General features: G+C 42.0%; 1 protein-coding gene across 1 annotated transcript in view; it reads left to right on the top strand.

Moving 5' to 3' along the window:
* The window catches only part of LOC131689961 (protein N-terminal glutamine amidohydrolase), a 96,941-nt gene extending 83,088 nt beyond the window's left edge, over nt 1-13,853 (top strand). The window contains exons 3-5 of the mRNA XM_058975378.1: nt 10,084-10,386; nt 10,460-10,584; nt 10,977-13,853. Coding sequence (XP_058831361.1) covers nt 10,084-10,386; nt 10,460-10,584; nt 10,977-11,110 — 562 coding nt within the window. The 3' untranslated portion in view covers nt 11,111-13,853. The remainder of the gene's footprint in view (nt 1-10,083; nt 10,387-10,459; nt 10,585-10,976) is intronic.
* Nucleotides 13,854-14,394: the final 541 nt, after the last annotated feature.

The raw sequence follows: 14,394 nt of genomic DNA, 5'->3' as shown, positions 1-14,394 counted from the left end.
AAAAGGATCTTCCATTGAAATTATCATTTCACCTGATTTGGGTAACCCGTTTAAGAAATTTTGACACAATAAAAAGTCTACCTTAACACAGTTTCTAACACATTTTAAAACTTACACCACTTGAAGAAATAAAACAATGTTTTTATTGAATATGATAAATTTTAATAAATATGATTTCAAATCAAAATTTTCCAAGAATCAGTAGGTTAGAATTCGGTTCCAACAAAAAAATTAATTTGTAAAATTATTCATGTTTCTCCTTCAAGAACAAGGTTATTCAAAATGGACAAGTAATTTCTTGTAATTACCTTTTTCATATCTTTACTATATTGCATGGTAATAACCATAGTGTCTTCAAGATATACTTAAATTGGGGCCGTAGAGAGTTTTTGGAATTAAATAGGTTTTAAATTTTCAGTATTTGTGCTACGATTATTTTCTCGCGTTTGGTGCACTAACATATGCAGGTCACCGCTTTGAATATACATTTATTTGGGATTAAAGTGCTTTTGTGAATTTTTACGTTTTCTTTCGCACTTTTCATATCGTGCGGCCAAGGTTATGCAATCACTCTGAAAATGGACAAACTAATCCCGGCTCGGAAGGTCGAGTATCATATTGCACTCAACTCAGTTCGTTGGGATCGCAATAGTTTAAGGTTTAGTTTGTACGTCTACCGACTAAGCTTTAAACTTTTGTATCCTCCCTGTTTTCGTCCTCCCGGGACTACTGTTGGGTATTACTACACAAAGGATTGTAGTCTTGGACTTCTTCTACCCTCTCGGTCCGTTCTCTGAGGCATTTAGCTTCGTGCTTTTTGGCGATTTACTCGAGTAGTCCCCGGCGATGCCTACTTCGTCTGAGAGTTCCCCGGTGGCGGAATTTCACCCAATACCGATGGCTATTTCTTTTAAGCCATTTAGCTCCCAGCATTGTCACGATCTACTCGGACAGTCACTGTGAATCTATTCTACTCCTACTGAGAGTTCAACGGCGGCGGAACTTATCGCGATGCTAATGCCCATTTGTTTGATCCATTTAGCTGCCATCTTTCTCGCGATGTAAATACTTGGATAGATCCAGGCAGTGAATCTACCCCATTACCACGGAGAAGACTTTGGACTTTCTCCAGCAACCGAATTCCCAATTTTCTTCCAATTGGTCATTCTGCTTTTGCCAGCACGCTGTTTAATCCGTATGTCTTCCGTTTGTCACTAATGCCAGAACCTGTCGAGAGTTGAATCAATCCGAACTTGTCTACAAACATGGCTTACATTCCTGTACAGCCACCCTTGCAGGGTTTTTTCACTGATTTCGAGCTTACCCGTTCATATTCTCCTGCTAGTTGCGTTAAAGCTTAAGTGTTAGCATACCGCTATAGATCCCATTCCAGCGCGTGGGAGCCAGGATAGAGCTATGCAGGACCTGCCGAAATTCTAATCGATTTCTGTCTCATGCTTTTCTCATATACTAGAACCCGGTTCTGGAAATAGTTCCTCGGAATTCAGCGATGGCTTCTCATCTAGCGATACCGAATGCTTTCTTGACGTCTATTGTCATCACGGCACAATATCGATTTCCTTTTCTTTTCTCTTGAAGCACCATATCAGCTCTCTCGATCACTATCCAAATACCGTCTACAGTTAACTTGCCTTTTCGGAATTCAATCCATCATTCCATCTACATAAATGTTGTCAGTCTTTTGAGTATAATCCTAGTATAAGAGTATCCTGAGCGTATCCAACAGACATACTGGTCTATACGATGCTGGATCATCTGGAGGTTGCCTGATTTTGGTAGTAGCGCTAACTTCTGTATCTTCTATGTGTCACGGGAGTGACCTTCGTCCAGAAGTTTTTGGAGCACTTTTCTAAACATATCCGGGAATGATTTGATGGACTCACTTCCTGCGACATTGGGGATTACATCTGATCCGGGTGCTTTCTTCACCACAGCTACGAGTTCCTCGTTTCAGATTTGTTTCACTTTGGCGTTGTCCTTCTCTACTTCGCCAAACGATGTATTTTGGCATAACATTGAGTCTTGCTCCGGGATATCCTTTAGTTTGTCGGATATCCTTTAGTTTGTCGGAGAACTTTTTCAGAGGTGTCACTGGGCTATTGATCTTTGCCGACGCACTGTGTCGCCTAACTGGACAATATTTTAATTTTTTTGGCTTTCTCGTAATTTAATGTTTTTTGCCTTTCTCCCTACAAGGCTATAAATCACTTTGAAAATTTGGCCAAGGCTGAGTCTCTTATATTATTCGACTCAGCACGTCGAGTTTGGCAACTCCTCGACACACCACCAGTTCTCCATTATCCACACAGACTGGCAATTTCTGCATGGCAGTCGGAAAGCTGGCTGTTAGTCGAGTTAGTGCTCCTCCCCTACGAAGACAATCAGGGCGGCAAAGATAATTCACCGAGCCTTTGGGCTCGCATATGCCATTCAGCACCACGACTCGGCTCCCTTGTGTCAGTTAGTACTGCAACTCCCTTCTCGTACAAATCAGCGCCATTTACTCGATGAGCTCCCGACTTGTTCGCGAACCTGTCGAATATCCACTGGACTGAAATTCTCGACAATGATGATGTCAACGTTGCAGTGCAGACCTTCTCCAATGTTATGAGCTATGCTATCGATCGCTATGTACCCAAAAGAAGTGGCCTTCAATCTAAGCACCCAGCGTGGCACACTGCCGAGCTGAGACGGTTAAAAGCGACTAAAAGAGCCGCTCTGAAGAAGTACTCCAAGTTTGGGGGCTACGTGCTGCGACAACACTACGTTCGTGTTAACCAAGTCTATAAAAAGACATCGAAGCGTTGCCATGCCGATTACTTGCGAAACGTGCAACGTAAGTTGAAGTCCGAACCTAAAACATTCTGGAAGCATGTAAACGAGCAAAGAAAGGAATCCGGGTTGCCTTCAACGATGAGCTATGGAGGACGTATGAGCTCTAGTTTACAGGAGATTTGCCAACTATTCTCTGAAAAGTTCGCGAGTGTTTTCTCCAACGAAAAGCTGACACCGACCCAGGCTTCACGCGCGGCTCTCAATATACCTCAATCATACCAGTCTTTGAACTCTATCAATATCGACAATAATATGGTACAACTGGCGGTTAGGAAAATGAAGGCTTCAACCTCGGCAGGCCCAGATGGTATACCAACTATTATTCTAAAAAAAATGCTCTGCCGGTCTAATTGAACCTCTTTGTCATCTGTTTCAATTGTCGCTAACAACCGGAGTATTTCCCGAACTCTGGAAATCCTCCTTCATGTTTCCAGTTCACAAAAAAGGTGATAAAAAGGTAGTTGACAATTACCGTGGTATTACAACGCTAAGCGCAGTTCCTAAGCTGTTTGAAATGCCTGTGTTGGAACCCATCTCCAGCCACTGCAAACAGTATATCTCCGAGACTCAGCATGGATTTATGCCGAAACGTTCAACATCTACGAATCTTCTGTCGTTCACAACATATGTTACAGATGCTATGTCGGACGGCCTTCAAACTGACGTTATCTACACGGATCTTTCAGTTACTTTTGACAAGATAAATCACGCTATTGCAGTGGCAAAATTGGATAGACTTGGCTTTGGTACTAATATTCTCCGTTGGATGCAATCGTATCTCAGTGATCGTCGTCTAGCAGTCAAGATAGGTGATTGTGTATCCGAAGAGTTCTTTGCTTCATCTGGTATTCCGCAAGGCAGCCATCTCGGTCCATTGATTTTTCTTCTGTATTTCAACGACGTTAACTTTTGTTTAGAAGGACCACGGTTGTCTTTCGCCGACGACCTCAAGTTATACCATAGAATACGGAATACTGATGATGCAGCTTTCCTTCAACGCCAACTGGAAACCTTTGCGGAATGGTGCGAGATCAACCGAATGACCCTAAACCCCAAGAAATGTACGGTCATTACGTTCTCGAGGAAAAAAACGCCACTTCGATTCAATTACTGTCTAGCTGAATCCACAATTGACAGAGCGAATTGCGTCAAAGATCTCGGAGTTTTTCTCAATGAACAACTGACGTTTAAACAGCATATCAGCTATATTGTCGCAAAGGCATCACGCTGTTTGGGGTTCATAATGAGAATATCTAAGCACTTTTCAGATATTTACTGCTTGAAATCTCTCTACTGCTCACTCGTTCGATCAACTCTGGAATATTGTTCAGTTGTGTGGAACCCTCATTATCTCAACGGTGTCCATCGAATTGAGACAGTACAGCGCAGATTTGTTCGGTTTGCCCTTCGTCGATTGCCTAGGAGCAACCCTCACCAGCTGCCAAGTTATGAAAGCCGGGGTTTGCTTATTGGACTCGATACATTGCAAGTGCGACGGGATCTATTCCGTGCTATGGCGATTTCGGATATTTTGCAAGATCGAATTGACTGCCCCGAGCTTCTCAGTGCGATAAATATGAATGTTCGCCCTCGCGCCCTTCGCAATAATTTATTCCTCCGATTACCTCTTCGCCGGACTAACTATGGAGTAAACGGTGCCATCATTGGTTTGCAGCGGACCTTCAACAGAGTTTCATCCGAGTTCGATCTTCACATTCCACGTAGCAGATTACATGTTGACTTTTTAAATAGATTAAGAAATTATCATTAGGACCACACTGTGTCTGTTGATATTAATTAATTATAAATAAGAACCGCTCGGTCTAGTCCCCTACGGTGGACCTAGCCTACTCCGACGGAGAATTCCCCGGTGAGATAAGTTCTCCCAAAACCGAGTCAACCAATCAGGTGTCGATGTCAGTATGGCGATTCCGGTGGAGCAGAGCATCCGGTTCGCTGGTGCTCCGACGACCGGTTTACCCAAACTCGGTGCTACGTCACGTACCACTCAACTGGTCCCCGGCGGTGGACCTAGTTTACACAGACGGAGAGTTCCCCGGCGGCGGAATTTCTCTCGAACCTGATTCGTGGCTTTTTGTTGGCCCCTTTCTCCTTCCTTTGCAGCTCGGAGAGTATGCTCGTAACCACTATGTTGACAGCGTCCCAGCTATGCTCGTCGTGGCACATCTCTCGGCATTGTCAACTGTCACACCAGGTATACCCCTACGAGTTTCTTCGAACATATGGCATTGGAGGACCACGTGTTTCGGTGTCTCTTGCACGGTCGCACACTCCGGGTCCGGGCAAAGGGGTGAAGAAGCATGTCCAAACCGATGCAAGTACTTTCGGAAGCATCCGTGCCTCGATAAAAACTGCGTCAAATGGAAGTCCACCTCTCCATGCTTCTTATGCACCCAAGCCGACACATTTCGGATGAGTCGGTGGGTCCACCTTCCTTTCTCCGCGTTGTCCGACTCCTGCTGCCATTTAGCCAACGTGTCCGCTCGGACCAATCTCCTTGCGTTACGTTCATTTCTCCGCTGTTAGCATTCCACGTCCTCCGCCAGAGTGATGCAGATGGGGATCATCCTGGCGATAACGCATACTGCCTCCGACGATATTGTTCTGTAGGCACTCGCGACTCGTACGGCCATCCCGGAATGTGCTGTTCAGCTTTTCACGGTTTCGCTTGGTTTTCAGCGCAGCACGCCAGGCAGAAACCCCATATCGGAGTATCGATGACTAAACAGTAGATAGCAGATGTCTCGTGCTGCTTCTCGGGCCGCCGACGTTTGGCATGATTCTCGCTATTGCGTTCGTTGCCTTCGCCGACTTTTCGCAGGCGTAGTCGACGTGGTTGTTGAAGCTCAACCTGTCGTCGATTATCACTCCCAATTGCTTCAATGCACGCTTCGATGCAATCACGTGCCCTCCAACGACGATCTGCATCCGCTGAACCGCTTTGCAGTTGCTGACCAACAACACCTCCGTCTTGTGATGGGCTATTTGCAGCTTGACCCCGTTCATCCAGCTCTCGATCGCGTCTATTGTTTAAGTCACCGACACCTCCACTTCTTCAAGTGTCTCGCCCATCACCGTTAGTGACACGTCGTCCGTGATACCCATGATTTTAACTTTCCTGGGCAACCGCAGTGCTAGGACTCCATCGTACATCCCGTTCCAAAGCCCTGAGGAACGCCCGCTCTGACTCGCATTGACTTCTGCCCTTCGCTCGTCTCGTGCAGCAGAACTCTGCTCTGGAAGTAGCTTTTCAGGATCTGGCATAGATAGTCGGGAACCCTCATTTTGTGCAGTGCTGGCTTCCAAGCTGGCGCTGTTAAATGCATTCTTCGAGACCACCGCGCAGTATTGAACTCCTTTAAGCTTCTGTTTAGATGCCTTCTCGGCACTCTCGAGTACTGTCCGAATTACATCCACTATCGATGCTCCTTTGCGGAATCCGAACTGCATCGTGGACATCGCCTTCCGTGAATTTCGTCAACCTGTTAAGAACGATCCTTTCCAGAAGTTTTCCGAGTATATTCAGCAGGCATATGGGCCTGTACTAGGCCGGATCGCCCAGTGGCTTTCCTGGTTTCGGCCGCAACACCAGCTTCTGGACCTTCCACATTTCGGGGAAGTTGCCTTCATTTACACACTTCTGCAGCACCATCTTGAACATGTTCGGATATGCCAGAATCACAGCTTTCATCACCACGTTTAGTATTCTATCCGGACCGGGGTCTTTCTTTGATTTCAGGCTCTTCAATGCTTCTGCGACTCATCATTAGTTACTTGCCGATCGTCCGTGTTTGCTCCTTCTTCTTCGCCGTACGGTGTTGGTGGCCAGACAGTTGGATCGTGCATCGGGAAAAGACCCTCGACGATTGTGTTCAGCTTAATCGGGCACATTTCGGCAGGCGTCGTCGAGCCCTCCATTTTCGCCATCACGACTCGATACGCATCACCCCAGAGATTGGCGTCTACTTCTCGGCACAGCTCCTTGTGGCAATCTAACTTGCTAAGTCTAGTCTCCCGTTTTAAAGCGGCCCTAGCTTCCCGAAACGCTGCCTTGCGCTCTTCTCTATCTGGTTCCGATATCTCTCTCTGAGCCTCCCTTCTGGCTCTGAGACAAACAGCGCGTAGCGTGCTAAGAGTCTCGTTCCAGCATTTCGTTGGACGCCGTTTGTTGTGTGGTTTCAGCTTTTGCGGCAGCAGCATCCACGTTCTCGGTCCCGCCGTTCGGCCGAAGTGCCTCAACGAAGAGGTCTTTGTTGAAGGCTTTCGTCTACAACTTTCGTTCACCGGACTTCTTTTTCCATACTGCAGCAAGGTTTCGTTGACCGATACGGTTGGGAATCGCCTGGTGGTCACTATGCGTATTCGTTTCGCATACTAACCAATCCATGTCCGCCATCAATGAAGGACTACAGAATGTGATGTCGATGATAGACTCCCTCCCGTCTCTCCGAAATTTACTAACAGAACCTTCAATGTACATTCGTTCGTCTAACTTCGCTAGAGCTTCCTGCAGGATACACCCTCTTGTATTGGATACTCTACTGCCGCATTCCACAGACCACCGATTAACTGTTCGGTTAACTGCTCCAGCATTAGGCTGAACTGCTCTACTGTCCACCTTGATTTTAGCGATCACGAAGCCATCATATGAGCGTTCTAACACTTCTTGAATGGGGAATCTGCCCATAACTTGTATCACAGCCGTTTCTGATCTATCCGCCACCCAGTTACCGTTGCCAGGGGGGACTTGATGAAGCTCTGCGATCAATGCGACATCGTACATAGTTTCTGTCGTAGATTGCTACAACAGTTGCTGTGCAGTGTCACAGTGATTCAGGTTTATCTGGGTTATCTCCATTACCGTTGACCTGCAGTCGCCTTCTTGTAGGCAGCGCATTTAAAGCCACCCGTCTGGTTGTCGTTTTCGTCTGCTAGGGTGCAAAGCAAGAACTTCGGCCTCTGCGTGCAGTCTCTTGCAATATGTCTCGTCTCCCCGCATTTCCAGCACATCCCGGATCTGCCCGGGCCTTTGTAAGACTCTGCTAAATATCCAAAGCCCAAACACTTGAAACATGTTTCCGCTTGTTTATTTACTCGTGGGGCGGCTCTCAGTAAGCGTCTCGACCATCCAACCGTAACTTTGCCTACCTCCAGTGCCGGCAAATGTTTGTGTGTGCGTATGTGTGTGTATGTGTGTGTATGTATGTATGTACGTATGTATGTGACTAAAAAAATGCACATCGGAGTTGGCTTCACCGATTTTCTCAAACTTAGTGTCAAATGAAAGGCACAACGTTCGCATAGGCTTCTATTGAATTTCATTTAAATTCAACTTCCAGTGTCGGACTTACGGGTTGAAGAGTGTGCATGAAATGTCATATAAATCGGAATCAGCATGTTATCTAAAATATGCAAAACTTCATAAAATGTGTTCTAAATTGTTCATTTCCCCTATAATCGTAATATCTTCTAAACATTCTTCGGCTGTACATGGTGCCTCAGAATAGGTGTCACTAAAACAAAATCGAATAGTAGCAAAACAAATCAACTGAATTCAATCATTTATCTTTCATTCAACAGATTCTTGTTATGGAACCAACTAATATTAATCGTAATAACTTTTTGCAAACTTTTCTATGGGTCTTTGTACTTGAGGCATAACTGCTGATAAATGAATGAGGAGGCAATCCCTTTTTTCATCAGTGAGCAGTCAAAAGGATAGCCTCAAATATTAAGAGATTCCTCTCTTCCGTGAATTCTACCAAAAAATTAAATCAAAAAATGATCACACCGATTCTGAGTTACCAAGTATGTAGGTTCTGACATGTTCTTCATAATTTAAAGTAGCATTAAGGGGTTATATACAAAGTTGGAACTCAAAAAATCGAACAATATTTTATTGGATATTCTGAAAGTACATACTTTTGGAAATATCTGTGCGAAATTTCATCCAGATCGGAGCACTAGATTTCAAACTACAGCCGTTCGCAGCGCGCTGGTTCTTCCGCGTATGAAGTTAACACAAAACTTTAAACGCAATTATCTCGGAACTAAGTTGTTTGAAAAGTACCGTTGTGGCGAACGATATCGCAAAAACTATTCATTCGATTTTCATAATTTTTTTTGAATTGTTTGTATTTACATTCTCATGTACTTGAACGGTTCCTTTTTTATCCAAATTTTTTTGATTCTCTGCCATGAATTTTTGTTTAAAATTTTGAATACCACAAAACTCAATTTTTTGGTTAACACGTTTTTTTGCAGGAACATTTTTTCGGGAAACCGACCCGTTCAAGTACAGCATAATACATTTTTCTTCAACAATCTTTTTACTTTTTTTTATTTCAGTTGAGCAGTTCGGCTTGGAGAGCGTTCACCGCAAACCTCTTCCAAAAAAAAACTCGCTACCGGGGATGGGCCATAACTCCGCCGACCTTCAATATTTTTTTTAATTCAACTTGTTTTTTCGAACTTCGATAGCACTACCAACGAGCTGTCTTTTGCTTTTTCAAAAACAATTTGCATGAAACGCTTTAAAAAATTCACGAACTTGGCTCACTTTTTCGCCACAACTTTGTATATAACCCCTTAATATACCACAAATCCACGTTGGAAGAACGTAATTTCCATGCAAATTTAAACTTTTGTTCATCCTCAATGAAACAATTCTGCCCTCGTCGTACTTCAGCATCCTGTAAATCGGGGCGCTATAATGACGATAAAATGCTATCGTAATCAGCTTTAATCCATAATTAAATGTGAATCTGATGACTGGTTGATTATTGGCGATGTCCCTGTACTTTTTCTATCGATATCGAATAATAATGTGTTTTTGCTTTACCCAGCCGCCATTGCGGCAAAGTAGAACTTGGAACTGTGAGTTGATTATCTGTGGGAGGCAGGGAATGAGAAGAAAAACAAATGAATTTTCATCATTTCAGAGCGACTGCACAAATACCTAACTAAATATTTAAAGTCTTCGCTGAATGTGGAATATGGCTCATACTAGTCAATCGCGGATTACGGATTCTAAGCCTATTGGAGTTATTGATCTTACTATTTTTTATCAAAACAAAACACACTTTTTAAAACAATTTTCCATGGTTTTATCCTATTAGAAAAATTAATCAAATTGCAATTAACTGTTTTCAATATGTACTAATCCATTCTTTCTCATCTGTCTTTGTTCTTTTTGTCCATGGTTAGCGAGGAGAACGTGTGGAAGCTGTGCGAACAGGTGAAAAAGACACATCCGGCCGAATTGTCGAAATGCTACGCCATATTCGTGTCGAACGAGAGGAGAACGGTGCCACTATGGAGGCAGAAGGCAGGTCGTGGCGATGAGAAACTGGTGATATGGGACTATCACGTGTTCTTCATGCACAATCCATCGCCCAACCGGTGTCTGGTGTTTGACTTGGATACCACGCTACCCTTCCCAACCTATTTCCACAAGTACGTCACAGAAACATTCCGCTCCGACTACGCGGTGACACCCGAACATCACAGGTGAATGCATCCATATGTGGCTATGTAATTGAACTTATATTTCAAAGTATTGTTCAATCTATCGTTCGAACAGATTTTTCAGAGTAATACCTGCAGAAAAATACCTGGCGGAGTTTTCGTCCGATAGAAGGCACATGCGTAGACCGGACGGTTCCTGGATAAAGCCTCCGCCGTCGTATCCACCCATTCAAAACAACTGTGAGTATTGTTGGATTACGTTCATGATGTTTGTTCTTGAAAGCTTTCGATGTGTTGGATTCAAAAAACGGTTCATCGTTTTTCGTTGTTCGCTATTGACTCATATTAAATATTTATTTCGAGATCCCGGTCTATTTCTAATTACTAAATAACGCAACGCGATATCCAACAGTTCCAGAACTTTAATAATTTGCTTCGACTGAAAATATCAGATCTACCTAAACAAGCCTTTTCTTTATTACTCTGTATTCAAAGTTCAATTATTCACGTTTTTCATGTCGCTCGCAGTGGTACAAGCTATAATGATAGATACTATACTATAGATACGATATGTGTAATTGAGATACTAACGTTCGGTATTTTGTACCGCTACCTTCTCTTGCTCGTTGCAGCCAACACGCACAGTCTTGATGATTTCATCTGCATGAAACCTGGCAAAGGACCCGGCAGCGTGTACGATCTGCTACACTTCGTGCAACAATTTTACAAACCGCCCGATAGGAATATAACCAAAACCCAGAACTAAATTATGCTTAACGGGTTTGCTGCTCCGGTTACTGGTGAAGCGACGGAGAGCACCTCCTCCTACCTTCATTTGGCTTCGGGGTACCGGCGAGTGGAGTTTGTAATAATAATGATGGGCGCGAATTTGTTACTATCCGTTGTTTTCATGTTTTTGGTCGGTGGCAAGCTTAATTATTTCCACCAGGTGGAAAAAATGCCGGGGATTAACTGGAGGGGCGGGTGAAAAGTTTGCTGAAAAGGGTGTAGTGTAAAACGAATAACAATTTATAGTTAAATATTGTACGAAGAGATGTAACACAAAAAAGACGATTTAAAATTTTATGATGATATCAACTTTTTCAATGTGAGCGCGTCCAACAAGAAGACAAAAGAGGTGTGAAATCATATTTGAACGTATGTTTTCGTGTTATGGATTACTAGCTAAGCAAATGATAGGTAAACAGTTTAACTAACAGTAAAGTTACAATTTATTATTATCATATTATATTCGATACCTTATACTGCAGAAGAAAGACATGTAGGTAATTAAGGTAACAATCTGTGGAACAAATGTGGCATTTATAACATAATATAAGTGGAGCGGAGAGTAGCGGCATGGCAATAGAATTGAATGATTGATTAAAACACCTTTCCCAAAACTTTTGAGCACAAATTTGTACCGCAAAAACTGATACGACTTATTAAAACGTAACATACAATGTGAAAAAATAATCCGTTTTAATTCCAGTGTATTAATATATCAATATACTGGAATTAATATGGAAGATTTTTTCAGGTTTAAAGCATTTATATGGAAGTTGTTCGAAAAACAATGGTAGACGAATTTGTTTAGTCTTAATAATATTTTTGTTTTTGATAGTGACGAACGTGTCATATTAAAAGAAGCGTCAGATAATTTTGAAATACTACTACTATGTGATATAAGTTGACTAATTCCAAACAGCAAACTTTGCTTCCATCGTGTCGTCTTCCCCGGCTTTGTCCCATGTGTATGATCTTAACTCTAGCATTTTTGTGGATGAAAGTCGCTCTGCGAACGTTTGTATCAACATTTACATTGTACATGTTAAACCATATGAATTATTAATCCGTAGAGACGCGTTGACCTTGTAAAAATTTATTATTTTTTTTATCTAAAAAGGGTCAGTACGCTGATCGAAAAAATTCTAAGGATAAATTTCTAATGTCTAGGATGCCTAGGAAGAAGTTGGGATACATGAACCAACTTTTGTTAATTTTTATATGTATTATACCTTTTGCGATAGAATATTCTATATGCATGAATATGAACAAACATTGCTTTACTACATGCAATACCATTTGTATACAAAAGTAACGTGTTTTCAAAATTATATGCATTTTTGTTAAGTATATCAATCTTATTTATAATCTTATTTATAAACAATGAAAAAGATAAGTAGTCAATTCTGTTTCTTGTTGTCCAAAATCAGCTTCAATTACTTTTCTCGTCCTTTTTAAGTTAACGACTTAAAGTAGGATACGAGATATTGTGTATTTTACCTGCTCGACGTATTCTATGTCCCTTTTCAAGATTGTAAATTAGCGCAGACTTCATAGTTACACTCATAGTATAGCCTGTTTGCGCTTAGCGTTTATAGTTGCACATTATTTTGACAACCCTTAACAAAAAATTACAAAAATCCGAACCTAGAAGTGGTTTATGTATCTCCACATGCCATAAGCAAATTTGAATTAATATAAAGCTGGCAGGAAATATTTCCCTATGCAAATTTCTTCATCAAAATAACATATTTTGCACCTACTTACAAAATAGAAAAGCCTTGTAATGTTTAGTCTCACAGAAAGGACACCACAAACTTTTTCCAAAAAACGCGAGGTCTCAATTGAGGCAACTTTTAATCTACAATAACTTTGATTATCTATAAAAGTGACAACAAACACTTGACGCTATCGCAAATGCGTGTGAGGTTAGCTTACCGACAGCTATCAAAACGCATAAGGTTTGCATTAAAATTGGTGGAATGTGACGTAATATCCTTAGTGGTCCACCTATCCCCGTGATTCATCTATCCTCACTCTCCCCTACCTAATAATTGCAATTTTTCTACATTTGACATGCGCGCCGCCGCCGGCTCGTGGAATAGTCCACTAATTCAAAAGAGAACTTCCACTTTCAAGACATAGTTAATGAAATTTGCGATTTTGTGCCTGATCTCAATTTTTGCAAGTAAACGATTACATGGAACTTAGTGTATTATTCATGGATTATTTAACCGGTTCATGATTCCTAGTATGCTAGTTACGAGTCACCAGCAGACCTCGTGAAACAGTTCATGAAGTAATTAATTTTCTGTATGACCCTAATATATTTACATATACAATTTAAGGAACTCAGACTATGATTCACGGATTTGAGAACTGTTTCTTGTGTGCTTTTGAATGTCACTCTGCTCTCTGGTCTTGCAATTTATATGTGAGCTATTGTGTACAACTGTTAGCAACTAGTTCCATAGGTGCGAACATTAAATGCAAGAAAACTACTGGGACCTGCAATCTTATCATTCTTTTGTTAAGATTCGATGGATTGTTTAGAATGAAATTTGCTAAGCATCAAAAATATATCACATAGCCACAATTCATGTTCGTGAAATAATTAAGAAAACTATAAGATGCTGCTGATCGGATACAATTTAATTATTCAGTTCATAGTGTCACGTGACTCTGCGTAGAAATTCGACGGTAAGCTCAATACTAAAATATCACGATACTGTGTGGCGTGTAATTTCCGCATAAGATAGTGTAGTAGCAACCTAACTGTTAAGCTGCATGAACACTGTTTGGCGTCGACATAACTGAGTCGACACTCACAGCGACTTCCGCCGAGAAAGAAGCAAACCGCCATTATTCGCGGCTTTTGGATTCTTAACGCTGAAGAGGTAAGACGTGCAATCGAAGTCGCTGCTGATCGTCGCACTGGTTGATTTCCTTATGGCGTAGAAAACCACATTGGCGATCCTGCCAGTCTTTCAACATTATTTCTATATCAAAATACCTGGCTTAGATTATAAAAGCAAAAGAAATCAACCAGAAGCTCAAATTGAACCCCCAATTCCCTGAATTTGAGGCAATAAATTAGTAAGTTAAAATCGGTTAGTGGCTTGGTAAAGAAATACGTTGGTGTTCTAATTCAGGTAAGCAATTACACAGCCAAAGTTATTCACGTCAAAGTGGAAAACGGAAAATGTACTTGTATTCCGTGGCACAGTAAGAACATAGTGTTCCGGCGGAACGGGACGTCCGCAA

Source organism: Topomyia yanbarensis, chromosome 3 (genome assembly GCF_030247195.1).
Source record: "Topomyia yanbarensis strain Yona2022 chromosome 3, ASM3024719v1, whole genome shotgun sequence".
Lineage (NCBI taxonomy): Eukaryota > Metazoa > Arthropoda > Insecta > Diptera > Culicidae > Topomyia > Topomyia yanbarensis.
Note: the sequence above shows the minus strand (reverse complement) of the source record. Positions and strands in the feature narration are given on the sequence as shown.